At 44.5% G+C, this 26,318-nt stretch overlaps 1 protein-coding gene across 1 annotated transcript in view; it reads left to right on the top strand.

Moving 5' to 3' along the window:
• Positions 1–220: 220 nt before the first annotated feature.
• PARD6G (par-6 family cell polarity regulator gamma) overlaps positions 221–26,318 on the top strand; it is a 78,441-nt gene continuing 52,343 nt past the window's right edge. Inside the window, exons 1-2 of the mRNA XM_068147528.1 lie at positions 221–459; positions 16,135–16,357. Of these exons, the coding sequence (XP_068003629.1) occupies positions 403–459; positions 16,135–16,357 (280 nt within the window). The 5' untranslated portion in view covers positions 221–402. The remainder of the gene's footprint in view (positions 460–16,134; positions 16,358–26,318) is intronic.

Here is a 26,318-nt window from a genome sequence, read left to right as displayed (position 1 = left end):
GCCCGAACCCCGCCAGCCTTGCCGACTCCCTCGCAGCCGCGCACTGCACACGCGTGGGGCCGGGCCGGCCCAGAGCGGAACCCCGCGGCACGCGGGGGAGGAGAGAGGCGGGGCAGGGGAGAGGCTGGGCGGGCCCAATCGGGGGCGGGTGGGCGTGGGTGTGGGCGTGCCCTGCCGGCCCCAGGCACCCGCCCTCCGCCAGCCGCGGGCGCGCGGCTGTTGGGAGCCGTGAGCGCGAGGCCGGCGGAGCGGCCGCTCTCATTGGCGCGCCGGGACAAAGTGGCCGAAGCGCGAGCAGTAGCGGGGTGATCGGCTCGCGGGGGCGGCCCGGGGGCGCGCGGCCCGCTGCGGGCGGGTGGCGGCGGCGGTGGTGCGGGGCTGGGAGGCAGCGGGGCCGGGAAGATGAACCGGAGTTTCAACAAATCTCAGACTCTGCGGTATCTGGAAGTGAAGAGTAAGGTGAGGAGAGCGCGGCGCGGCCTCGATCGGCGGCGGCCGGGTGTGCCTTTGCCCCGCTCGCTCTCGGCGGCTTTTCTGAGAATGAATGGAGTTCCCCCCTTCCCGTTTCCCCCGTACGCCTCCCCACCCGGCGCTGCCGGAGCCGTGCCCCAGCCGCAGACCGGAGAGCGAGCGCTGACGGTTGGCGGCAGTTCGCAGAGAGGCGGGATCCCACTGCAGGCGCCGCTCTCGGCCTCGCCCCCGGTGAGCCGCCCCTTGCCCGGAGTGAGGCGGCGGCGGGGCGACCCTTCCCTGCCCGCCCCTGGGGCGGCAGCGGGGCCGGGGCGGGCGGGCACCGGGGGCCTCGCGCCCGCCGTTCCTGCTCGATCTTTTGTTTCGCCGCGGTGACTTCGGCGCTAACTTTCTGGGGCAGCTCGGAAAGCGGCGGCCGATTCGCCTGCGGGGACGGCTGGGGCTTGGACCGGGGGCGACGGCAGGCGGGTGGGAGAGCTGAGGCAGTGCCGCTGCCGGGAGCACGCCGCCGAGGTGCTTCGGCCACCTCCTGGGGGGTGGGTTGGGTTCCCCGGCGCGGTTTGACAAGAGGAACAGAGTAGTGGGAGCGAGGAGGACCGGGTTCCCCTGCTCGCCCCGATGCTGGCAGCGCCGAAATCCTGCTGTAGATCGCAGTGGAGAAGCCGGAGCGAGGCCGGCGGGAATCTTCACTCTCCCAGGTGTTACTAGGGGGTGCTGGCACCCGCATTCAGCCAGCCGGATTCCGCAGCCTCGTGTTGCCGGGGATGGTGATGGGGGCTGCAGGTCATCTACGAAAACAGCACTCCGCTGCAATTCGGCATCTTCAAGTGATTGTGTCGGTTGTGTCCATGGTTGGTCTTGCTGAGTTTTCTTCGAGGGACTCTGATCACTCTTGGTTGAACCAGTGCTTCCAAATCTTGCCTGCCACCTCTGTGTTGCACAAATCAGTAGCGTTTAAGCAAAACTGAGAAATCTCCCTGAAAGCCTGTGTTTTATAGACACAGAAGATAAATGGTGTAGGCAGGACTCGAGAGCACAGAATAGCGTTAGTATGTCCTGGAATTACGCACAGCATTCCTCATCTGCCGAGATAGTATTGGAGATGATGTCTTTGGGACTTCATGCTTGGTGCTCCAAATTGTTGTCCCTTGGTGCTGCTTGTATTTGCGTTCAGATGAAACAGCCTTGAGTAACACATAGGCCTGAGGATGATGAGATGGCTTCAGCGGGATAGCTACCTTGCATCCAAGGGACTCTCTAGTCAATTCTAAATGTAGCACCTGAAGTGTGGATTGAGGCCTTTATTTTCTAACCTCCTGTTGCCACTTAAAGTGGCAGAGCTGGCCTGGAAGGTTCCATCCTGCGTCCCTTGCTGGAAAGTTTTAGTTCAGTTTGTACTAGTTCTAAGGTGTAGTCCAGCCGCAGCCCTTGTGGCCACCAAATGATCCAGATCCTGGTTGCTAGTTACCGAGTTAGACCTCATGCACAGTATGAGCTTCAAACTAAAATTGTGACCACGGATAAAAATTTGTTAACTTCATCTTCTCTCTTCTACTGTAATACTGCCATTGCCATAGCCTGAGTTTATTGTACTAACAATTTAAAAGCAACCTTAAAATGAATACCTCCTAGCCTCCTATGCAGCTGCAGGAGTGCTGGAAGTTAATCTTATGTAGTTGTATAGACACAGAGTGATTTAAGGGCATTGTGAGTGTACAAATGACTGTAGGTTTCTGGAGAGAAGGAAAATAAATTTGTGTGGGTGGAAGGGGTTTACTGGAGGGCTTCTGTAGCTCAGGGCTGTGCTGCCGATAGCCCAGAACTTACTTTAATGAACTATGCTGCGCTGGAAGGAAACTGAAAATAGAGGCTGAATTCAAAATATCCTGCCGAGGGCCTACATCCAGTGATGATCCATTAACACACACAGCAAGAGTCACTGGAGGCTGTGCTGCTGAATTTCCGGGTGCTGGTGGGGCTCTGCCGTCGGTATGATTTGTGTGCAGTAACATCTAGACTGTTTATGTAGCAGGCTGTTGCAGGGTGTTATCAAACAGAGGTCGGTACTGACATTGCAAGATGTTTCCTTTTGTCTGTGGAGCTTGCAGGTTGTGTCTTAGGGAGTTAATCTATGGTTAGAAGCTGACCCAGTGAAAAGCTCGGGCCGGTGGTACCTGGTGAGGTACTGTATGAATGTCTTATACCTCTTGTTAAAACCTAATAATTGTGTAGGGTCAGTTAGGATGCTGTCTGCCTTGTCCCTATGGATCACTTGGTTGTCCTGCTGTGATCATCTAGAGATAGCCTTTCATTTTATTGGGTGGACTACCTAAGGCCAGGGAAACAAAAGGATTCAGTAATACTGCTTTTGGAAGCTGTACGTAGTCAGCCTTTAAAACGTTTAGTTGCTTGTTTTGTAAGTATGAAGCCTGTCCTGGCTTGCCTGAGAACTTGAAAGTTGAGTCTGAGAACTCATGATTTTGCAGCTATCGCCTGAGAGCGCAGGCTACCAGGTGAGTGGAGGTGGGTGCAGCTCAGCCTCTGCGCTGGGGCATGCTCCTGGCTGCGGATCAAGGGATTCTCAGGTGGCATTTCAAAGGCTGGGGAAGTGGTGGGCCGTGGGCAGGTGGAATCCCTTTTAGTGGAGGAGTTGGGTGTGAGAGCATGCTGCTTTTACACAACAGCGTGAAGTAGCTTTTCTCCTTCTCTGAAGATGGAGCTGGATGTGAAGGAACTCTGGAAAAAATTGCTATGTGGAGCGACACGGGGGGTGGTCTGCAAATGTTGGGGGTGTGATATCGCTGCCTCTGTAATGATAACCAGGTGGTTCCCTCCTTAAGGATAAACCACCATCCAGCTGGGGTGTGCACTAATCACAGTTGAGAAACTGCCTCTGTGTAAAGTGACCAAGATTTGCCTGGATTTCCTGAATTTCTTTTATTTTCTCTTAAAGAAAGTTCTTGAAAGTTAAATATGTGCCCTTGATTATTGGGATGGGTGAGTTTGTTAGATCCTTATTACCATACTAAGCAAGACACTTCTCTGGCAATCCCTAAGTATGCTTAAATTTTATGAGTCCTGATGTGTGCCAGAGAATTATAGGAAGGAAAAAAAAAGAAGTGTGTTTGGTGGGGAGGGGGTAGGGAGGGTACACGGAACATCTTGATGGCTGGACTCACTCCAGTTTTTCAGCATCCTTCTTGTGCTGAAGGGCCAAAAGCTGCAGGTGGTATTAGAATCATAGATCTGAGTTGAAAGGGACCCTACAGATCACCTTGTACCAACCCCCCTGCCATGGTCAGGGGCACCTTCTACTAGATCAGGTTGATCAAAACCCCATCCATCATGGCCTTGGACACTTCCAGGGAGGGGGCACCTGCAACCTGTTCCAGTGTCTCTTTTCTTGTACTGTAGACACGTGAGCTTTGTGGATGATCACATTTGATCTGGGCTAAACCATCCTATGCCTTCCTTGAACCTCGTCTGACTGATCAGCCCTGCTGGGAATGTGGCCCCGAAGCACTCTGCAGCTCCCAGTGCTCATGTCTGTGGGTATTTTAATGCCTTGTGACTACCCAATGGAAACATTTGCAGTAATATGTTCTCTACCTACATGTCTTTGCAGAAGAATGGGCTTCTCGGTGCTGTATAATACCTTTTGGTGTAAGTTAGGTTGTTTCTTCCCTGGGCACCTGTGAGGCAGTGCAGAAGCCCTTTGGATCCTTGTGTTGCAGCAAACGCTGAAGGGGACAACGGCACAGCAGCCATCTGTGCACACCTCTTGTTTTCAGATGTGGCAGTGATAGGAATTGCTATAGCCTTCTGCTTTAAGAAGTCTTCTTCCTTCAGGCTCAGTGCTTCCTCCCTTCCTCTGTCTCCTCCCCTGAGAGCTGGCCTTATAATCAAAACACTTAAAAACTTATTGCATGATAGGAAAGCGGAAGGATAAAGTCAAATCTGCTTAGAAATTGGCACATATCTTGGGAAAATATTAATTGAACTGTAATTACACCTTATCCCTCTTCTCTTGTCTTTCACAGGAGACTACATTAGAAGCTCACTTCTTATCTAGGTGTTGTCTATGTAGCTCAGGATTAATGTTTCAGCCTTTTTAGGCAGGATCTGAAAACACATTATCTTGCTGGCTTAGAGGGACTGTGTATTCTCACGTGTCTAGTACTCACTGGCTCCATTCCCTGTCTGGTGACAAGTGAAGTATCTGTCCCCTCTGAAGAAATTGCCTTTAATCTCTGAAAAAGGTTTCCAGATGACCCTTTCTCTCTCCTCCTCCCTTTTACCAAGAGCTCCAGCACATGCACTGTGTGGGGTTCTTTTTGTTTGTTTTGTTAAGAATCCTGCCTGTGGCCATAAGATCCCAAAACTCCTTTTCATTTTCTCTCCTTAGCTGGTTGCAGGCTTCTTTCCCTGTGAATTTAAGTCTACGGAAGAACAAATACTTTTCAGATAGGAATTCCTCCATTAATGGTGAGACTTATCTTTAATTACAGCTCCAGGTAGCCAATCTTCTTTCCTCCTGTTCTGAGTGAAAAGAGATGATTTTTTTTTTTTTCCCTTGTTTTGTATATACAGCAGTTCAAATAGGAGGGCAGCTATCAGCCCAAGTGCGTATTTCTTTTCCAGTCACTTGGATATTCTGGAATAGTAGAGGTACAAGGTTGCCTTAGGCATTTAAATGGCAACCCTTTGAAGTATTTGTGAAAGTGTGGCTTGTTTTTGCACTTTGAAACTGAGAGGTTTATGTTTTTGGCTTAAAAGCAGCAGAGAAGTATTTCTCTAGTATTGGTATGTTATGTCCTGTAAACTGTATGTACGAGGAAGAATTAATTTTCATGTGTTCAGAAGTGGGTAAGTGCACTTGTGGTTCCCTGATAAATCATCTTTTGGGGAAAAAAAAAAACCACCACCACCCTTTTTGTTACTGAACAATGGGAACCTCTGATGGTGGCTGAGGAGTATAGAAACTACCTGACTCAAGAGCTGGCTGTGACATTCATGCTGTATTAATGGTGCCATGTTTTCTTGCACTATAAAACTGATTTACAAATTAACAGCAACGTGACTAACATCTTCCTACTAGAAACAAACTCAATGAGATAAATACATCCAGATAACTATAACCATTTCCCCCCTCCCCCCTCCTCCCCCTCTCTTTTACTTTGTTCCAATAAATGGTCGTGTTCAGATCAACAAATTCTCAATCGTGTTTTGGTGCATCCAGAGTATAGGTATGATACTGTTCTGGACCTTGAAGGCAGAGAGTGTGTTTGAGGTCAGCTATGCTCTGTATTCTTATAAAGTCACTAGATGATAAAATGATTTTTGTTCTGGGGCAAGTGTAGAAGTCACTGCTTCAGCAAGCCTGCCACCTGATAAATCGATGTAATATCCAAACAGCTTGTGGGTGCTTTGTCCTGCTCGGGTGCCATCTCTTTTCCTTACAAGTGTACCAGTGCTTACGTTAACAAAGCTGTTTTAAGCCTTTAACATCCTTTCCCGCAGCCCAGGCCCAGCTCCAGAGGTTGCTGATACTGGCATTGCATGTCAACATGACTGCCTGTTGCAGTATCTGTGGGCACCTTGTGTGTGTGAAAGGTATAAAGTAAAACATCAAGTGGTGTTAACCATAGCAATAGCAGTAGGAACAAACCTGCTTTTACCAGACTCCTGTAAAGAGATTTTAAAGGTCTGGTTCTTCTCTGTCTGGTGTTGACTAAGTGAGAGAGATCTACAAATTGTCTTTTCCAGCCTTTTGTACTTTGATTTCGCTCAAACCCTGAAGGCCTTACACGCCTTCTGAAGTTTAAAGAAATGCTTTCCATATGTAGCAGGCTTCAAAACTGATAAAAAGCATCACTTTATTAAACCTACAGGATGTTAAAATAGACTTTAAGTTGCTTTAAGTTTTTAAGCAGTACTTTAGATTCTTCCAAGTTAAGGTCATTCTTGTCATACCTAGAATAAAACTAAAATAAGTGCAGTGAAAAACCCCATAACCAGCTGATTTAACTTCTGGTTTTGAGCTTCAAAACATATTTGATTATATGCAAACCAAATGTGGCATGGACTTAGAAAACCGCAATGCTTCCCTCTCTCAAATGAAGACAATATGCCACAGCAAAAGCAATATGAGTTGGTCTGGATTGTTGCAAAACGTGTCGGGAGAAAGACTGTAAACATTAGTCTCTTAAGAAGTCTTCCCTCTGTTCTTTTCCCTCCCAGTCTGCTGAGCTTCTGACAGCAGGTAGTGTATTTGTTCTGATGTGCTAAATAGCATCTACTAAACTCTTGGCTCCTCTGTTATTACAAATCTTTGTTTTTCCTAGAAGGATGACTTTCTGGAGTGGTCATACCTAGTAAACATAAGTCTTTCTTTAAATAAATAGTTAGGTGATTGGGAGAAGGTGACCACATCTTAACAAGTTAGCATGCAGCAGCTGAGCCACAACAGTTGGTCCTGTGCATGCCTGCTGCTCTCTGCTTCTCAGCTGAGAAGGTGTTGCACAGATAAGTCATTTTGTGATAGTTCTGTTCAGGTGACAGCTGCAGAAAGCACCAGCACAGTGCAACTATCTTCTCTGGCCTGCACACTGGCACTGTGTGAGCAGTACTGCCTGTAGGAGATAGAGTGTAGGCTCAGACACATGCTTTGAGCTAGTTGGCATCACAGTGGATGGGATGGAGGAGGATATGCTCTGGTGCTCAAGTTACAATTTCAGATCCTGCATAACAGAGAAAAAAAAAAGAGGGATTTAAAAAAAACCAACAAAATCTAGTTATGTAAAGATGACAGTTTCTTTGTCAGTGTTCCCAAAGTTATTAATCTGCTACAGGCTGGGGTGCTAGCTCTGCTAACCAGATGGTCATCAATATCCTCATGAGTTGTGCTGTGTTTCAGCACCTTCCATACTGACTGGACAGATGGGCAGAGTCCAACATGATGGCATTCAACAAGTCCAAGTGCTGGGTGCTGCACTTTGGCCACAACAACCCCATGCAGTGCTACAGGCTGGGGTCAGAGTGGCTGGAGAGCTCCCAAACAGAATGGGACCTGGAGATGCTGATTGACAGCTGCCTAAACATGAGCCAGCAGTGTCCCAGGTGGCCAAGAAGGCCAATGGCATCCTGGCCTGCATCAAGAATAGTGTGGCCAGCAGGAGCAGGGAAGTCATTCTGCCCCTGTACTCTGCACTGGTTAGGCCACACCTTGAGTCCTCTGTCCAGTTCTGGGCCCCTCAGTTTAAGAAGGACATTGAGACACTTGAACGTGTCCAGAGAAGGGCAACGAGGCTGGGGAGAGGCCTCGAGGACAAGCCCTACAAGGAGAGGCTGAGGGAGCTGGGATTGTTTAGCCTGGAGAAGAGGAGGCTCAGGGGTGACCTCATTGCTCTCTACAACTACCTGAAGGGAGGTTGTAGCCAGGAGGGAGTTGGCCTCATCTCCCTGGCAACCAACACCATAACAAGAGGACACAGTCTCAAGCTGTGCCAGGGGAAGTTTAGGCTCGAGGTGAGGTGAAAGTTCTTCACTGAGAGAGTCGTTCACCATTGGAATGGACTGCCCAGGGAGGTGGTGGAGTCACCATCCCTGGAGGTGTTCAAGAGGGGATTGGATGTAACACTTGGTGCCATGGTTTAGTCATGGGGTCTGTGGTGACAGGTTGGACCTGATGATCTTTGAGGTCTCTTCCAACCTTGGTGATACTGTGATACTCTCCTCTTCTTGATCCTGCCTCCAGGTTCTCACCTTTGCTTTCATGATCATTTTTAACCTAGTGACTTGGGAATTTCTGATCTCCTTAAAACTTTGTCCAGCCAGTCTGTCTTATGAGTAGTCTTCTGAATTTTAGTCTCGCCACACTGAAGCAGTCTTAAAGGACACAAAACAACGGATCTTTAATTTTCCAAGGTGCTCTTTAAAGTTGAAAAGTTGTTTACAGCCAAGTTAAAAAGGAATGTCTCTTATGTGAGGTTAAAATACCTGTGGAGGCTCTGTCTGGCAGGCTGCAGGACTAGCCACCTCTAAGGAGTTCTCCAGGGGTGCAATTAATAGTGCTTTCTTCAGAACTCCCTTATCATTCCCTTTATAAGAGACTTTGCACATGCTTAATCTGAGCTTTTAGTAACCCAGAAGAAGTCTTCCGAGGATTGATTGCTTGCCCCTAATTACTTTTACAGTGCAGGCCAGAAGTTAAAAGATGAAATGTACTTTTGGAGACATTCCCTCCCTCTAAGTGAAGGCAAAGTCTCCCACAACATATAGTCCAGTTCTCATTGGGGATTCCTGAAGTTAATTGAAGCAGAAGTGTCTGGGGCAGGGTGTGGTGCACCAGCCCTAGGGCCACCCTCCCTGGGGGCATCCCTCTCACTTCCATCATGTACAGCTGTTCCCAGTCCCCAACCGGTCTGGCTAGGTGTCTGTGTATATCAGGTTACTTCTCTGCAGCTGTTTTTGGCCCTGAGCTCATGGGGAAACCTCTGGCAGAAAGTAAAAGGGCATTAAATAAGTTTGAACCAGCCAGAGCCCTTACTGGTTACAAGTGTTTTGTAACCATGAAGACATCTTTCTTAGTAAATATTCAAAAAATGGTTTGCTTTTGCCATGGACTTGTACTAGAGCCTAGGCCCATGGCTTTGCCTGCTGTTGGTAATGTTGACCAGACCTCCTGATTTAGTGGTCCTTTGTCCCTCTGGATGGCAAGGTGCCAAATGTTCTTTCCCCCCTTGTGCTGATGGTAATGTGCCATGGATGTATGCATGTCATGCTGCATTTGTGCTAAAACTGAGTGGTGGGATGATGTAGATGGTGTGTGTGGTGCTCAGCCTTTTCTTTAAAATAAAGAACTAGCTGGGTCTACATCCTTTGCAAACAGACTTGGGTTTGTTCCCAGAGATGTAGGAAGAGAAAAAGGAAGAGATTTGCTTTTTGGAAAGGCAGACCAGCCACTTAAGACAAAGATTTATTTTAAAGGCTTTCTTGAAGGAGAACAGCACTGTGGGATTAAATATCAAGAGCTGAGGCAGTAAGGAAGGCTGGCACGCTTGCTGCTTGCAGGCAGTACTTACTGAGAGCGATGGTAGGGAGAAAGCAGCTGCATGGGCGACCTAATAGGAGAGGAGCTTTTGGAGCAAGAGTGATGAAGAAAGGGAAGACGAGTTCAGAAGAACAGGTTGGGAAAAAGCTTTTGTGGATAGCTACTTTCACAAACTACCACCAGCTAAGAAATAGTTGGTTGATAATGGGGCAAGCTAGTGTTTAGAAAAGCTTGGGGAAAGCTCAGAGCAGCTGTCAAGGCAAAGTCCTGCTGTGTGGATGAGTACCTGAATGGTGTCCATGGATTTAAGAAGACGGACAGAAAAGGTCTGGGTAATTAGCACATAGATATATACAACTACCTGGATGACAAGTGTTACTGGAGTTACAGGTGCTGGGGAAGGCAGGGTCAAAGAAGTGAAGCAGGAAGAGGGGTAAGCTTAGCTTTAAGTTGCCCTTGAGCTGGCAGCTGAGCATTTGTGAAGAGAGTGTATAGGAGGTGTCTCATGAACATAAGTTTATCTGAGAGCAGTGGGGACAGAGAAATAAGCTAGATTTGTCTTCTAAGTAGATGCAGAAAAGTACTGCTATGGACTGAGCCTCACAGACAGACTCACTGGGTTGAAGGAGTTGCAAAGATTGTTCTTTGAATGGAAAGCAGAGATATGAAGCATTGTGCCCAAGAAGCATGAAAAAACCAGGAACCACTGTGTCTCTTTGTGCAAAGCTATTCTAAGAACTGAAGATACTAAAGCATGGCTGTATTTTTATAGGGGAGTGAAAGGGGAGAATACAACAAGGTAGGAGTGCATACAAGGGCAGGAGTATGGTATTATGCCATTTAGGGGGAAAAGTTTAGAGGAGAAGGTAGTAAAATTGTGTCTGTGATGGCGTTCCTATGAAGGGTAAACAAAAGAGAGACTGCCTTGCTCTTTTGACTTGTGTCTTGGGAAAAACAGCAAGAGCTGAGCAGGGGACTGAAGAGAAGATTAAATCCCACACCACCAGCTTGATCATCAGGATGAAGCAGAGCTGCTTTGGGGCAAGCACAACCACTTGAAGGGGAGGCAAGAACTTGTTGCAGAGAACATCTGCTTGGTCGGCGGCACCTTGCCACTAGTGAAAACCACTATGAGACTGGGAGCAGAGCAAGAGGCATGGCTGGAGGAGAATGAGGGAACAGAGAAACACAGGCATGTATGTGACAGTAGAGCCCTGAAGTCCTAGATGAAATTAGCCAGCACAAACCCACGTACATTAAGTGTTCTCCATTGTCTTGACCTCCTCTTCTTCTCACTGATAAAGCAGTTCTGATTAGATTTCCCCCTTTTGAATGCCTCACAGGTAAGCAGAAATTACAGTCTCTGCAAGGATGAGCATGTTCTGTTCAAGATTTTTACTTCATGGGAAAAAGTAGCAGGCCAACATAATTCATGTTTATGGCTAAATATTGGTCTTTGATGTTTTCTTATTACAATAGCCTGAAATCAAAGCCAGCAATAAACTCCAGGGATGGCACCTCATAAACATAGGGCTTTGTTTTCAATCCTGTAAACTTTCTGAAACTTTAAATTTAAAGAAAAAAAAAGTTGGTCCCTTTTGCTTGCAAATAACTCTTCCATTTCAGAACAGAGCATCCTTCCAAGTAAACAATCCTCACGATCCTACTCCCTTGTCTTCTCTGACCTCTAATCTTCCCTGGGGAGAAAGAAACCTTAGTTGGTTGCCCTTGGTCAGCCTGTGTCAGTTTTGGTCAGCTAGTTGTGACTTTCTTTAACACAACTTTTATCAGAAAGCTATGCTTTTTTCCTTCTTTTTTTTTCTTTCTATTTTTTTCTTAGGATCTGTTTTTGCTCAGGGTTTCTGCTTGTTGTATTATATTTCACTGGATGTTTTTTGTCCTCTAGCTGCAGACAGCTATATAGCTGCAGACAGCTGTAGTGGCTGGCTGGTACTTCGATGGATCCTGAGACAGAGCTTACTCTTTGTGAAATAAAATGTGCTGTTCTTTCTAGGGTTTTCTCTCAGTCATAATTAGCACTCTCAGATGAAATTATTTTAGTTTCTCTTGGACCCTCCTGTCATCTGACTTCTGCAATAGTAGATGCAGGATTTGCATTAGATACATAGGTCAGAGTAATTTACTTCATTATGGAAAACTCATCTGCTTGTTAAAACTGTTAGTTCATCAAACAGTGTAACACAGTATTGTTCTGGCAGACACTGGTCCTTGTGTCTCTTTATGTGGAGGGATATACTACAGAAGAACTTTGTTTATAGCTTAGAAAAACAGATAGTCATCTTGGCTATCTGTGCAAAGCCTTTAGAATTTGCAGTTTCTGGAAGATAAGTGCTGGATGTTATCTTGAAATTCTGTCTGAATACAATGCAGAGCACCCAGTCTCCATGTTGTGTGGTACTGCAAAACTTACTGTGATACTCTCAGCCTTATTAGGGATGATGAATGAATGGTCACTGCTGAAGTGGTTTTTTTTCCTCTCTTCTGAAAAGATCTGCTGACAATGGTTACTGCCTGTGTATGTGCACAGATTGAATCAATCAGCTAAACTACTACTATGGGAATACTGACCTTTAAACAAAACCCCATCATTCTCATTCTCTGCTTAAATCTCTTTTGAAGAGACTCTTCCCTTCTACACCTCTCTGCAGAATCACCTTCTAGCATCCTTGCCTCAAGGGGCTGTGTCATGCAAAAAGCACAAATGAAATCAGTTGCATTTGTTTATTGTTGTCTTGTTCCTAAAGCAAAAGAAATTGTCTCTTGGGCTTTCCTGAGGCTGAACATGTGAAGAGTGAATTTGTACAGCGTTCGCATCAGATCTTAGTGCCCAAGTCTGCAGTTGCATCCCTGTGGGTAGGCTGTTATCTGCATGGTGCACTCCACTGATGATCCATGTCTAGTATGCCCTCAGGGCCTAGGACAGGAGACATGGCCCTTTCACCAGCTGTCCTCCTCTCATGTGGCAGCTTAAGTTGAGCTTTGGATCAGACTAACCTGCAAATAACCATCCTTGCTTCTTTCTTCTCTCCTTTCCCATGTCATTTGCCTGCTACACAGGATGCCCCAGCATGAGAGCTGGCCTGTGCCTCGGCATGTGTGTTGACCAGAGCAGGACTCTCCAGGTATACTGCAGGGCAGGTGATATGGGGGGTTGTGTAGGATGGGTATTGTACTGTCTGAGGTGAGACTGTACAGCATCCCCTTCCTTGCAAGTACTGTGCATGGTCATGGTCCTGAACAAGTTCCTGTGAGGGTGGTGAGGCACTGGAACAGGCTGCCCGCAGGAATTGCGAATGCCCCTTCCCTGGAAGTGTTCAAGGCCTGACTGGACAGGACTTTGATCAACCTGATCTACTGGAAGGTGTCCCTGCCCATGGCAGAGGATTTGGAACTAGATGATCTCTAAGGTCCCTTCCATCCTAAACCATTCTATAATCAATTGTTTGTGCAGTAAACAAGTGATTACTGGGCTAGGCATCTGAATACCCTGGCCTGGTCTTTTGGCCAAAGGAATCCTGTGTTCCTGTTCAGGAATAGAATAGAATAGAATAGAATAGAATAGAATAGAATAGAATAGAATAGAATAGAATAGAATAGAATAGAATAGAATAGAATAGAATAGAATAGAATAGGTGGGCAGGCCAGGAAATGCATCTCTAGAAGCCTACAAAGATCTTGTTCCTGCCCTGTTAGTTTTCTATGTAGATATTAAACTAGTCACTTCAAGATGGTTGCTTCTTGTTTGAATCTAGGAAAAAGCAAACTTTAAGATATTTTTCAAATAAAACAGACTTAAGCATTTTTTCAGTTTAAATTGTGTCAACAGAAGTAAGTTGCTGCTTGGATTTTTCTGGAGGGAAGCAGGGAGTGGAGGACAAAGGAGGACTGTTTCTCCTCCATTGGAACCAGCTGTGGTTCATTCAGCTTTTGTGCATTTGGATGGGCATTCTGAATTGAAATCCAAACTGGAACTAGCAGTTAATATTACAAACAAGCAGTGTAATTTGACTAAACAAGCTTTCAGATGGTCACAACTAGGCTTTGATGATGAAGAGTGGGATTTTCATAACTGTGGAAGTAATTGGAGAACACGCTTGCACCCAAAGCCAGAAGAGTTTGTTACTTTCTTTTTCTTTTTTTTCTTTGTTGTTTTTTTTTTCTTTGCTTGAAGATGATTATGGTGATGATTCATCCTTTTTCTTAGTCTGAGCAAGAGTGGCTTGTATATATAGTTGATTTAATATCTGAGAATCTCTAAGCAAGTCATTCTTTATTTTGAAGAAGAATTTATCTATAGGGAAGTCTCATTTCCGCCCCCCCCCCCCCCCCCCCCCCCCCTTTGTTTTCTTGTTAGTTTTGTCTGGTTCCTTACCCTGGTATTGACTGACTTTGGAAATGAGAAGTTCTATGAAATCCTAGTCACAGGCTCCCTTATTTTTAAAATTTTATTTATTTATTTATTTGTGAATGTGGTTCCATACTTTTAGGAGTTAGCATGGTTTTAGAGGTTCAATTAATGAACAGTAGTTAACTAGTACTATACAATCTGAATTATGAAATTAGATGTACCAGCAAGATCATAGTATCATAGTATCAGTCAGGGTTGGAAGGGACCACAAGGATCATCTAGTTCCAAGCCCCTTGCCATGGGCAGGGACACCCCACACTAGATCAGGCTGCCCAGAACCTCATCATCCAGCCTGGTCTTAAACACCTCCAGGGACAGGGCCTCAACCACCTCCCTGGACAACCCATTCCAGGGCTTCACCACTCTCATGGTGGAGAACTTCCTCCTCACATCCAGCCTGAATCTCCCCACCTCCAGCTTCATTCCATTTCCCCTAGTCCTATCACTACCTGCTATCCTGAGAAGTCCCTCCCCAGCCTTCTTGTAGGCCCCCTTCAGCTACTGATTAAAGATGATTAAAGCTACTTGGTTTAACTAGATGCCTATTTTTACTCATAATTTCCTTAATTAGAAAATCTATTTTTTCCTCCTGGTGTTAGTAGAATATTTAGTTTCTAGTATCAGAAATAAGGTTTGTTGAAAACTTTTTCTTAATCAACTTCTGACTTACTTAAAATAATTTCATGGATTTAAACATTTTCAGTTGAGCCCAGTTACACCACTTCCATTTTATTTATATATATATATATGTATACACATATATATGATTTTAACAGCCACTTACTTCTCTGTTAAGCTCATAAAAAAAGAGTGGAGTGATAGAAAACTTAAACCCATGAAAACTAACTTAGAGTAAGAGGTCTCCTCCTTCTGTATGGATTATGAGGAAATTAGGGGTCATGTAGAGTGAGTGCATTTTCTAATGACATGCTGTGTGCTTGCATGCTACACTTCTTTTAAGGTCTTGTAGTTGAGATCCCCTTGGTATTGATGACAGAATGTGCAAAGAATTTTTATAGGGTTTGAATAGCTGAGTAACTAACTTCTTTTGAAAGCAGCAGAGGGAATGGTTCTGTTCTGGAGAGGAATGGTCCTGTGGATGCCCAAGATGATGGTAATGAATTGTGGAACTTCAAAGTTAAATCCTACAGATGCAATTATCCTCTAGAGGATTTAATAAAGACTTAGTATTTTAAAAATGCACTTTCTTTTAAGGTGGCACACTTGAGCATATCTACTGTCAAGTAGGATTATATCTTGGTAGCCATGGTTGTGTTTTAAAGTGAGGACCTAAAAGTCCATTTGCAGTTTTGAAAGGGTCACTTTGTGGCCATATTCATCACAGGAAGAAAGAGGTGAAGTACTGGTACTGCACTTTGGCCACAATAACCCTACAGGCTGGGGTCGGAGTGGCTGGAGAGCTGCCAAACAGAAAGGGAGCTGGGGGTGCTGACAGCTGGCTAAACGTGAGCCAGCAGTGTGCCCAGGTGGCCAAGAAGGCCAATGGCATCCTGGCCTGCATCAAGAATAGTGTGGCCAGCAGGAGCAGGGAAGTCATTCTGCCCCTGTACTCTGCATTGGTTAGGTCACACCTTGAGTACTGTGTCCAGTTCTGGGCCCCTCAGTTTAAGAAGGACATCGAGACACTTGAACGTGTCCAGAGAAGGGCAACAAGGCTGGGGAGAGGCCTTGAGCACAAGCCCTATCAGGAGAGGCTGAGGGAGCTGGGATTGTTTAGCCTGGAGAAGAGGAGGCTCAGGGGAGACCTCATTGCTCTCTACAACTACCTGAAAGGTGGTTGTAGGCAGGTGGGGGTTGGTCTCTTCTCCCAGGCAGCCAGCACCATAACAAGAGGACATAGTCTCAAGCTGTGCCAGGGGAAGTTTAGGCTTGAGGTGAGGAGAAAGTTCTTCACCGAGAGAGTCATTAGCCATTGGAATGTGCTGCCCAGGGAGGTGGTGGAGTCACCATCCCTGGAGGTGTTCAAGAGGGGATTGGACATGGCACTTGGTGCCATGGTCTAGTCATGGGGTCTGTGGTGACAGGTTGGACTTGATGATCTTTGAAGTCTCTTCCAACCTTGGTGATTCTGTGATTCTGTACACCATGTTCAAATGCCAGGCTGGAGCATTGGGTTGTGTTGATGTTTGACAACAGACTCTGTGTTTGTTTTCTCTTGCAGTTTGGGGCAGAGTTCAGAAGGTTCTCCCTGGATCGCTACAAGCCGGGAAAGTTTGAAGACTTCTACAAACTAATTCTTCACATTCATCACATAGCCAACCTGGAAGTGATGATCGGATATGCTGATGTGCATGGAGACCTTCTCCCTATTAATAATGATGACAACTTCTTCAAGGCTGTTTCAAGTGCTCATCCACTGCTCAGGATTTTTATACAAAGACAAGGTAAGATGCAATTTCATTTTGGTGCCTCAAAGTGTCCTACAGCAGGGTGAAGTGGAGTGGATTTGTGCCCATCAATTAAAGGCTGAAGTGATGCAAGAGCCTTCTCACTCCTCTCTGGCACTTCATTGCAACTTGTCAGAGTGGCATGATTTCAGGGGAAGTAGACAGACTACATTGCTGCTTGTAAGGTGTTTGAAGGATAACATGCTGGGAATCATCATGAGCCCCTTCATCTCTGAGAGGAGCATATCGTACGGCTGGGAGTGCATGCCGCTATAGCACTCCACTCGTTTGAGGGAGCTGTGAGCAGCTGCCGCTCCACATGTGGAAATATTATCTATCAATCTTGAGAGTGTCATACTCAAATGATTCATGTCTGTGTAGCGTGTGAAGGCACATAGATAGGTAATTATTAAAAAAAACAACAACCATAAATGAGTCATAAATGAGGTCTTGTTTGACTATGTCGTCCTGGCTGACAGACAAATGATTCTCCTCTCTATCCTTACACTAAGAAGTGTTGAATCTTCCCATTTTGAGTCATCAAGCAAACCTTGGGCAGAATTGCACAAATGTCAGATGACATCAGATTTAAGTGGCTGTGTTTTGTCAAGCTTTTATTGCAGATATCTGAAACCTTCTCTTTAAAGACCATGTTTGGCAGTTGCTTCAGATGGGGATTGTTTTTTATAACAGTGTGCCTTCCTCACAGAGCTCCTCAAATCCCAGGGGAACCTAACACTGTTAGCAGTACCTCCACAGTTTTCTTCTGTCATATAGTGATTTATAGCACAGGGCTTTTAGAACTAAAATCTTGTCAGTAGCAGAATCAGAAATGAGACTTGAAGCAATTGTATAGCTTTGTTGGCCTTTACTCTGCTGTGTAGGTGTTTCTACTGATAAGTATTTAGCAGGAGGCTCCAGCCTGCTTGTTGGTGTGAGCTGGTATAGTGTGTGGTTCAATTCCATGTTGTCAGGTAACAATTGAGGGCTGTGTGGCCCTGCCCATTCAAAGTATGTTAGCTGCCACCTTCTTTTAGATGGGAAGAAGTGCTCCAATGAAGCAGTGGAGAAGAGGGTCTAGAACAGTTTGTTTTGTTTGTGTGTCTGTCAGATGAGTGGGAATCCTTATGGAAGAGGACTTGCATTGCTAGTTCTCCCTTCTTGTGCAGAAAATACAAAGGCAGATGCAAGTCCTATTAAGTCTCCCTTCTGCAGTGCCTGCTAGGGCTTGTGAATGTTCATGGCAGGGCAGATCATGAGAAGCCTCTTGCATGACTGTCACACCTGCATCAGTTTGAGTTTATTTGTGTCTGCGTATCAGCCCTGTTCAAAATGCAGCTGTCCTTGTTCTGCTTGGGCAGACTGCTCAAGCCACTGACTAGCCCTGACTCTCTGCTGGGAGGGGGGGTGCCACTGAAATGCTGATCACTGGGGCAGGAAAATGAGAAAACTTAGGACTACATCTGGAAAAAATATTACCCTTCTCCAGTAGGAGATGTGTGCTAGTAGTGGAGGTTTATAACTTGTAACCTTAATGGAAAGGTGCAGTATTTGCTTAAAAAAATATTAATTCTTTTACCTGTTGCTCAGTGGAAAGATTCATCCTAACAAGGAAGCTCATACAAGAGAGAAGGCAGGCCCATGATTCCTCATTTGTGACAAAGCCTGAAAGCTTTCCCAACACACATTCTCCTACACTCCCTCTATAAAGCCAAAGTGAACAGTAAATTCTGGACCATCACTTTGATTAATGGCACCTTTAATAAGGGACTCCTGAGGTTAGCATTTGAGATTCATGCTTGTGGATGCTCACAAGCAATCATGTCCATTTCCTTTCCTGAGAAGAAGCCTGTAGAAATTATTCCATTCAACCATAACAGGAGTTACTGAAATCTTGTTTGTCTCTTTCTCCTTTGTTTCCTTGCTGCTTTCCCTGTCTTCAGGCTGTGTTGACAGAGCAATGCTGGTCCTTCTGTTGGAAACCTGCATTGGAAAACAAGGTGACTAGCACCCAGAAATTATTGTGCCATCTGGGCCAATGTGGTGTGCCTGCAGTGCTTCAGCTCACGCCCTAAACTGACTTCAGAGACAAGAAATTAAGCTGAACGGGATGCTAGTAAAATAAAAGAGCAGTCCTCTTTGGTGACTCTGAAGGAGACTGCCTCTCTAGCCTGTTGGGTCAAGAATTGTCCCTAGGTTGAAGTCCTGGGAGGTGGCTATCAAAGGTCATTCTTGCAGTTTTATAGAGTACAGAGGGTTTGAGAAAACTGGGCAGAAGTATGCAGGCATGGAAGGACTGAATAGTTGAAGTTTAGGTCTTTCGCTAGCAGAGTAAGCTGTTTATCAAGTGCATGATTATTCATCTTATCTGTTTTCCTAGTTTATATCTGGGTTAGCCTTTGTCTTGTCAAGTGAATTATACAGTCATGTTTAAACAGCTTAACTGTTTGTTCCCAGAGTGGCAAAATAATTAACTTATTCTTTGAACAATAATCAAGCAGCTAGTTGGATTTTTGTTTATCCAGTTGTTTTTTATCTGAGCTTAGTTTTGCACTTTATCAGTTCAAAATGGTTTCCCTCACTTGTTTCCAGAAGCAAGCCACACGTTCACTCTTGCATCTCAGGTTGGTGTCCAGGTATGGGATGGCTATTTTATTACACTTCCATCTTTTTTTCAAGGCTCCTGAGCCCCAGATTCTTTGGGATCATGGTAGCCATTCTCTCCCCAGGCAAGGGATGTCACTGCTTGCTAGCCAGCCTTTTTACTAAGGACCTGAATTGCCATTCCCAGCATGCTTGCAACATTTTTTTTTCTATAGGTTTTTGGAGTCTTGAAGGCTCTGTGATGCTTACACGTTGTGTTTGAGTTTACAGCTCATAGTGATCCATCTGCTGAAAGTATGTGGTGCTTCTTTCCACCACCCTCCCCACCCCCCAACACCAAATTACAGCACAGGCGAAAGCCCTAATTAGAGAACCAGGCTATAAAAAGAAAAGATGGTTTTCCTTTGACTTGCTTTCCCAGGCTGCAAGTGTGGGTCATGTCTTGTGTTATAATCTGATGTGGCTCTTTTGATTTCACTGGCACAGTAGTGATTTATATCAGCTGATGCTTTGAGCCCAAGAATTTACTCACTTGGCTGTAACTGATACCAGCTATATCCAGAACTCTCAGTGCAAGATGCCTGCTGCAGGGGAAGGGATGATATCCCAAAGACCTTAGAACAATGCAAGGAATTACGGATGTGTTTGACTTGCTCTCTAGCCAAGACATGCATGAAGGAAGAGTTTATCTGATGATGCAGTTGGTCATCATGTTTTTAAGATTCTATTTGTCCTGTGTCTGATTTAAACCAGAACTTTTAAGACACTCTTGAATACTGCAAAAATATGCAAGTGTAAGCTATGAATTCAAGCAGAAACAAAGAACAGAAAATCCCAAAGGAGTTAGTATTATATACTGCAAATGCCTTTTTCCTCATGTGATCAAATGGAATAGTACTGCTGTCAAATCTTGCTTTAATGCCTGTCTCCTAGAGGCAGAGCATACATTCAAACTATGCTGTATAGGAAGCTCTTAAATAGAATGGAATAAATAGCAGAATTATGACTTCTGCATATTAACACTGCCTGAAATAACTCCTTGAACTTCGTAAGTGGGGTGTAAGGATCCAAGTGGTGGGAGGTCTACCAGGTATCAGGGATTTCTTTTTCTTGGGTTACCTACTATGGTGTGTTTAACCTAGAAAGTTCAGAAGGCTGGGGAAGTATTGCAAAATGGACATACTGATGGCTCTGCAAGTACTCTGAGTTGCACTTTTTTCCGAGAAAAAGAGGTAGGTAGTGGACCAAGATGCAAAATTGCAGCAAGTGTAGTGAATGGAGTGATATGTGGCTCTAACTGTAAATTCAGACTAATGACTCTGATTTTGGGAGAAGTAATGGAGGCTGCTGATGAACAGACCTTCGCTTCCTACTGCTCTTCGAGATTTAGAGTTTGCATGGGCAGCAGCAGAAAATCTGCTGTGGCTCGAGTATCAAAGGAGACGAGAGAGGTGGTGAGCAGCCTGTCATGCCTCAGCACAATCCCAGGCTGAGGTCAGTTGAAATCTCCTTCAGAGAAGCCTTTTTGTTTTGTATCCCGGTTGTAACTGGAGATGTGTCCACATAAGTGGATTGAGGTTTTGGATCTTTGCTTGCTTTGCCTGAGTTTCTGCAAGTGGCCTTGTTCCTATAAATCAGCTGGTGAAAACGTATCCTTCAGCAGAAAAGTCATCAAGGAAAATCTGAAGGTGTTTGGAGAAACAACAAAGTTACTCAGATATTCAGGCAGTCTTGGCAAGACACAGAATGTCAGTAGGGACTGTGATTGTGCATGTGGCTGTTGCAGGAGTACAGCTACTGTCCCTCTGAATCACCAGGTTCGTATTTGTATAGTATTGGTGTCTGTATTGCTTGTAAGTAACTTCCATGAAAATAACAGTCAGTTAATGAATGTGGGAGCACTTTGTCAATCCTCAGGCAGATTCTAGGTCAAATTCACAATCCTTCTGTCAACAAACTGTAAAGCTTTCTAAAGGCTGAAATGGTTTCATGGTAAGCCTTAGTAGTAAGGTACAGGTGAAGTGCCGGAGTGGCAGAAGCTGGATCTTTATGTGAGCATAACTTTGTCAATTATCATACTGCTTGCAGCAACTTTAAAAGGAAAAGGAAACAAAGAGAAAAAAAAACAAGAGAATCTGAAGAGCATCCTGACAGCAAATAAATCTAAACCACTCTCTTCAGCTAACTGGAGCAGGGCCTTCCATCATAATTTAGTAAATACCGCAAATGAACTGCAGCTGTTAATTGAGGTGGCCTGAAGTTGGATAAGGCTGATGTCTTTTGATCTTCTATTTTGTGGTCTGGAAAACTGATTGTGTGTAAAAAGCCATTAAGTATCATCTTCAGAAACTTGCTGTAAGTGTCTTCTCTTTTGTAGCTATATTTTAATAGTTGCATTACTGTCAGTAAAGCAGTACCCAACACCAGTTGTTTCTTTTTTCCCTTTTCTCCTTGAGCTGCTGTCTACCATCAGTTCTCACTTAGAACTTGATCCAAAATCAACAGGGAAAGATGTGCATTTACCTGGTTGGGATTTGGATTTGACTTGTTTTAGTTTATGTTAAATTGAAGATTGGAAGACACTGGTTTTCTTCAGCTGCATGCAGTGACAAATGTATTTAAACTGCTGTGCCATGCAGCATATTTTGGCATGTTCAGAAGCAGTTCATAACTCTGCAATTTATTATTTACCTGGCAGAGTCCTGGCCTGCTTGAAGTACCAACATCTGTGCTTAGCTTTCTTGTTATTATAAAATCAGAGCAATCACCCTCAGTTTTAAAATAAAAATGTGCTAATGGGAATCATGCCCAAGTCTGACTGAAAAACTGATGTTGGGTTGTTTTATTGTCTTTCATACTCTAAGCAGATAATCCCCAGGAATGGTGGTTGGCTGTCTAACCACATGTGTTAAACACAAAAACTGGCTTTGAGACAGCAACTAAAATGAAACCTATTTCCAGCTACCTAAAACCTCTAACTCCGCTCAGACCTTCAGAGTGCGTACAGATGGAAAAGCGTGAGTTGAGTTCTTTCACATCTTTTTGGTTCTTCAGTAACCTTCCTGCTTGTTTTACTGCAAAGGCATTGACTTTGTCTTCTCAAAGACAAAGTTGCATTTCCAAACGAGGACAAAGTGATTTTACAGCTGCTTTTAAAGGCTTCTGATTTATTAGATAATAAATCATGTTGTAGCACATGTTGAGGGGAAATACTGAACTGCTTCTGTTCTTGCTCTTGATTAAGCTCCACTGATTTTCACCATGGTCTTACATGAGTCTGAGGGAGTAAAATGAGGGTGCAGAGAAGGCAGCTTGAGGTCTTCAGTGTATCAGCTCCTGTATAAGAGGAGTGGGGTGAGGCAAGGAAACAAGGAGAAGAAACTGTTCTGACATTATGTGGCTCATGGGCACAGTGGAGGATGTGTCTCTGCTGTTGGTCAGACTGTCTCAGGAGTGCTACTCTGTTTCCCTTGCCCTGGTACTGGTGTAATCCTACGGTTGAGCCTCTGAGCCCGCTCTTCGGCAGAAGCCTAGCTGTATGAGTGAGGAGCTAACACGGGATGGGCGGGAGCGCAGCACATTGAAAGCGACTTAGCACCGCCGTGAAGCCTCTGCTTGCTGGGAGAAGGAACTTGGCTGCTCATAGCCCTTGGAAACCTGCAATGCCATTGGATTTGGAAGGGAGGCAAAGCATCTTGTCTTAGCTTTGACAAGATTAGAGGATGTTGGTAGATTTCATGCTAGTGTAATAGGAATTGCTATGAGGCTTAAATTAATCCTTTCATGTTTTCCCCTCAAAAATGTATCTGGTTTTGAGCTGGAGGGGTCTTTGAAAGCTTGTCAAGCCAAGTAATCTCTGTCCCACTCGAGTCCTTTGATATCTGGAGATAAATAAAATGGAGTTGTTTGTTCTAGTGAAGTCTGGCAACAAATTACTGTAACTTCTCTGCTCCACCTTTCATGTGCAAATGATGAGACTGGGTAATGATTACCTTTCAACTACTTTATTAAGCATCTTTAAAAACATATTATTTTATCTGGCTTGTCAGACATAAACACAAAACAGCCTTGAATTTTGTTGCTGGCATAGTTAGTGATACCTGGTGGCTGAGCAGAGCCAGCAGAAGACTGCCTCTCTGCTCCTTGAAAACTCTGTTTTTAGAGTATGAGGACATTTGATTTTCATCACCAGTTACTTAAATTGCAACTGGAACAGCCAGTGAGTAAGAATTTTCAGTGAAAGGAGGGGAAAGTTTGTGCAAATAGCATAGCTTACAGACAAGCTTTGTAGAGTTGGTCTATAACTGATAGTGGGAACAGCTGCAGAACTACGTGCTGCGAACATAGGAGTAGTTGCAGTGTACAGCATCCATGGAACAGAAACCAGGCAAAAATGCTGCTGCTGTCCTGTCACTGGCAGCAAACACTTGTTGCACTTCTGTGGTAAAGCTATGTGAGATTTGGGTTCAGTTTCAAAGTTTCATAATGTATTAATAAATACACATAAGCAAAATAGTCTAATGGTTGATGCTGCTTAAAAATTGCAGCAGGCTGGTACCAGCACCACACATTCTGCTGAATTTAGCCTAAAGAAAATTGTTTACAGTGGCATTTTGGGTAGCCTTTAATAGGAACCTCTACTCAGCTCTGTGCTTGGCTTTAGCTGCTAACCCACACAAGAACAAGCAAATAAACACTCTTTTCTGTCCCTCAAAAGTCACGTTTGTTGTCTTACAGTTGTCAGTTGCTACTCTGGCAGTATTTACAAAAGCAAAATAGAACCCTGCAATTATGTCTACTTAAAGACCGGCTCAAGTAAAGCTAACTCTTGTTTTCTTCCTTGATTGGACCCTTTGTATTTAAGATATTGAGGCTACTCTAACAGTCCAACAGGTGGCTTGACCTTATAAAAACAGCGGTGAGGAATGCTTGTCAAATGATCCACCTTTGTTAAGATCCCTATGAGAGAAATTTTCCACTATTTATCTTTCCTTACCTTAGTAGTCAAAACAAGATATTCTGTTTCCTGCTCATAGCTCAGGTTTTTTCCTGTTGTGCCTAGTTGTCATTTCCCTTCTGTAAGTGATGGAAATGAATACAATGTGCAGCTAGTAATGAAATGCTGTTGACAGTCTCTCCTTTGACACCAGATGTAACCTGAAGAGACCTCACAAGCTCAAAGTAGTTTTCATGTAGTGAGGGAAGGTAGATAGCACAGTGCAAATACAAACATTAACTCAAGATTCAGGCCTTCAGCTTTCTGCTAAATTTCCAAAGTACTTGAAATGAACAATTTTAATCAGTAGACTCTTGCACTGCAAGCAAGCATGCAGTGAAGGATGTTTCTGCTAGGGGTTTGTAGTAGACATTGAAAAATTAGCTGGAAACATAACAAATACAACTCAAAACATTTTCTTTTAAAGTGACTGAAAGCTCTTTTTGGTTTTTTCTTTTTTCTTTCTTCTGTTCCCACTGCCTGTGTTGTCAAGACTGCACACTCCAAATTTTAATGTGAGTGTCATCATTCATACTGCATAAGAACTCTGGGTATTTTTCAAGTCCGAGAGAGAAAGCAGACTGGGGGAGGTAGAAAGAACTCTTTCTTGAACCTACTCCTGATGATGATCTACTTGAATCATATTTTTTCCTCTGTGCTATGTTTAGAGTAGTAAAGAATCCTGTGGGAATATTAAGGAAACTATTAACCTAGAAAACTTCACTGTTGTTCTTGCTCTTCAGTTCCCTGCCATATGCTGACATTAAATAACCTCTAAAAAGTAAAAGATGAACAACTTCTATACCACTTACTCCCGCTCCCCAGCTTTCCACCCCACTCCCTCATTTTCCAGTGTGGTGTTTTTTTTTTTCCTATTCCACTTCCTTTTCCCATTTAATGCCACTTTTTTCTTTCAGCTCTTCTATTCCTTCCCTTAGCTTTTTCATTGCTCTGCAAGACTGTCATTCAACAGGCAGAAGAGCATGTATTGGGTGAAAGCATGCAGGTGCTGGTGCCAGTTTTACTCCAAATGTTAGAAGAAGGCTTGGAGAACATTGGTATCAGTGAGGTGGAGCAGCAGTGACAGAGCAGATATGGAAGTAGCAATTAGTGAGGGAAAACAGCCTGTTACCGTGGGTTTTAGCCTAGTTCATTTTATTGTCTGATTATCCCTTTGCACTAGAAATAATAGAGCAGTGGAGCATTTACAAAACAAACCTTTTGTAGGAGAACATTTATTTAATTTCACCTTACCTATGCACAAGAAATTATATACTTCCTGGTGTCTGTGGAAGTTGGAGAGCTGGAGTCCAGTGGAGTTGGTGGAAGGCTCTTCTGCATGGTGAGGGCACTGTGAAGATCCCCAGCTGCTGGCAGCAGCTGAGACAGCACTTCTGACCCTTTAGCTGCTGTGGGTGATCGTGGCTCTTCCCTTTTAAAGCTGAGGTAACCAGCTGAGGGTTTGAGAAGGCCTAAAGCTGTCTTCCTCATCCCTGAATGCCACTGAAGTGTGCTAAGGGCAGATCTCTCATTTAAGACTTCAGGTTGGACACTGATGACAACTGTTTGCTTTGTTAGCCTGATTTACTGCAGCTTTGTTTTCATTCTGTCAAGACACTTTGTAGTTTTAGTAGGTAGCTTTACTGGTACATATCCAGTAGATGCATTTTTGCTTTTGTGCACTTACTGAGGTCTCGTTGGAAATGCAGCTGGCATGAGTAGAGGGGAGGAAAAAACATGTTGTGTTAACAAAAAAACCCCGTGAAGTTTCAGAAAAGAATTTCCCCCCAAACTAAGAATCTGAGTGAATAAATGAGTACTTTATAATAGAGCCCATAAATAAGTCTGGGGTAGTGCCTTTGTGGCTAGCAACAAGAAAGAGAATGTTGAGTTCCCTACGCTTGCATCCCTTGAAGCTGCATAACTCTAACACGCCCTTACCCTTTGTAGAAGAGAAGAAGTTAAAAAACAACAACAACAACAAAACTCTAGCACATTTGGAGTACTCTATGCAAGAAGATATCTTGACCGTTTTGTTTCGGAGCAATTCTTAGCCAAGACAAAGACTATCATTAGCAGGAGGAGAGAGAGTGTCTTTCGTGCCTGCATTACTCCTCAGTCACTTAAAAGTGCGGTGGACACTTGTGCGTTGTGCTTGTTGCTTTTGAAACGTCTGTCTTGAGTTTTAGAGAAAGGAGAGGGTAGAATGCAGCAGGCAAACTTACTTTCATGTGTCAAGCCCTGGTACAGGATCGCTCCTCAAGCCTGACCTGTGTTTAAGGCTACAGATGGCATCTTCATGGATCGGTTTACCTGTATTGCTCACAAGATGAGAGACCCTTCTTTCCAGTGTTAAAG

Source organism: Melanerpes formicivorus, unplaced genomic scaffold (genome assembly GCF_026170545.1).
Source record: "Melanerpes formicivorus ecotype bairdi unplaced genomic scaffold, bMelFor1.0.p_v2 SCAF_15, whole genome shotgun sequence".
Taxonomy (NCBI): domain Eukaryota; kingdom Metazoa; phylum Chordata; class Aves; order Piciformes; family Picidae; genus Melanerpes; species Melanerpes formicivorus.
The sequence above is the reverse complement of the archived record's forward strand: the minus strand, read 5'-3'. Positions and strand labels throughout refer to the sequence as shown.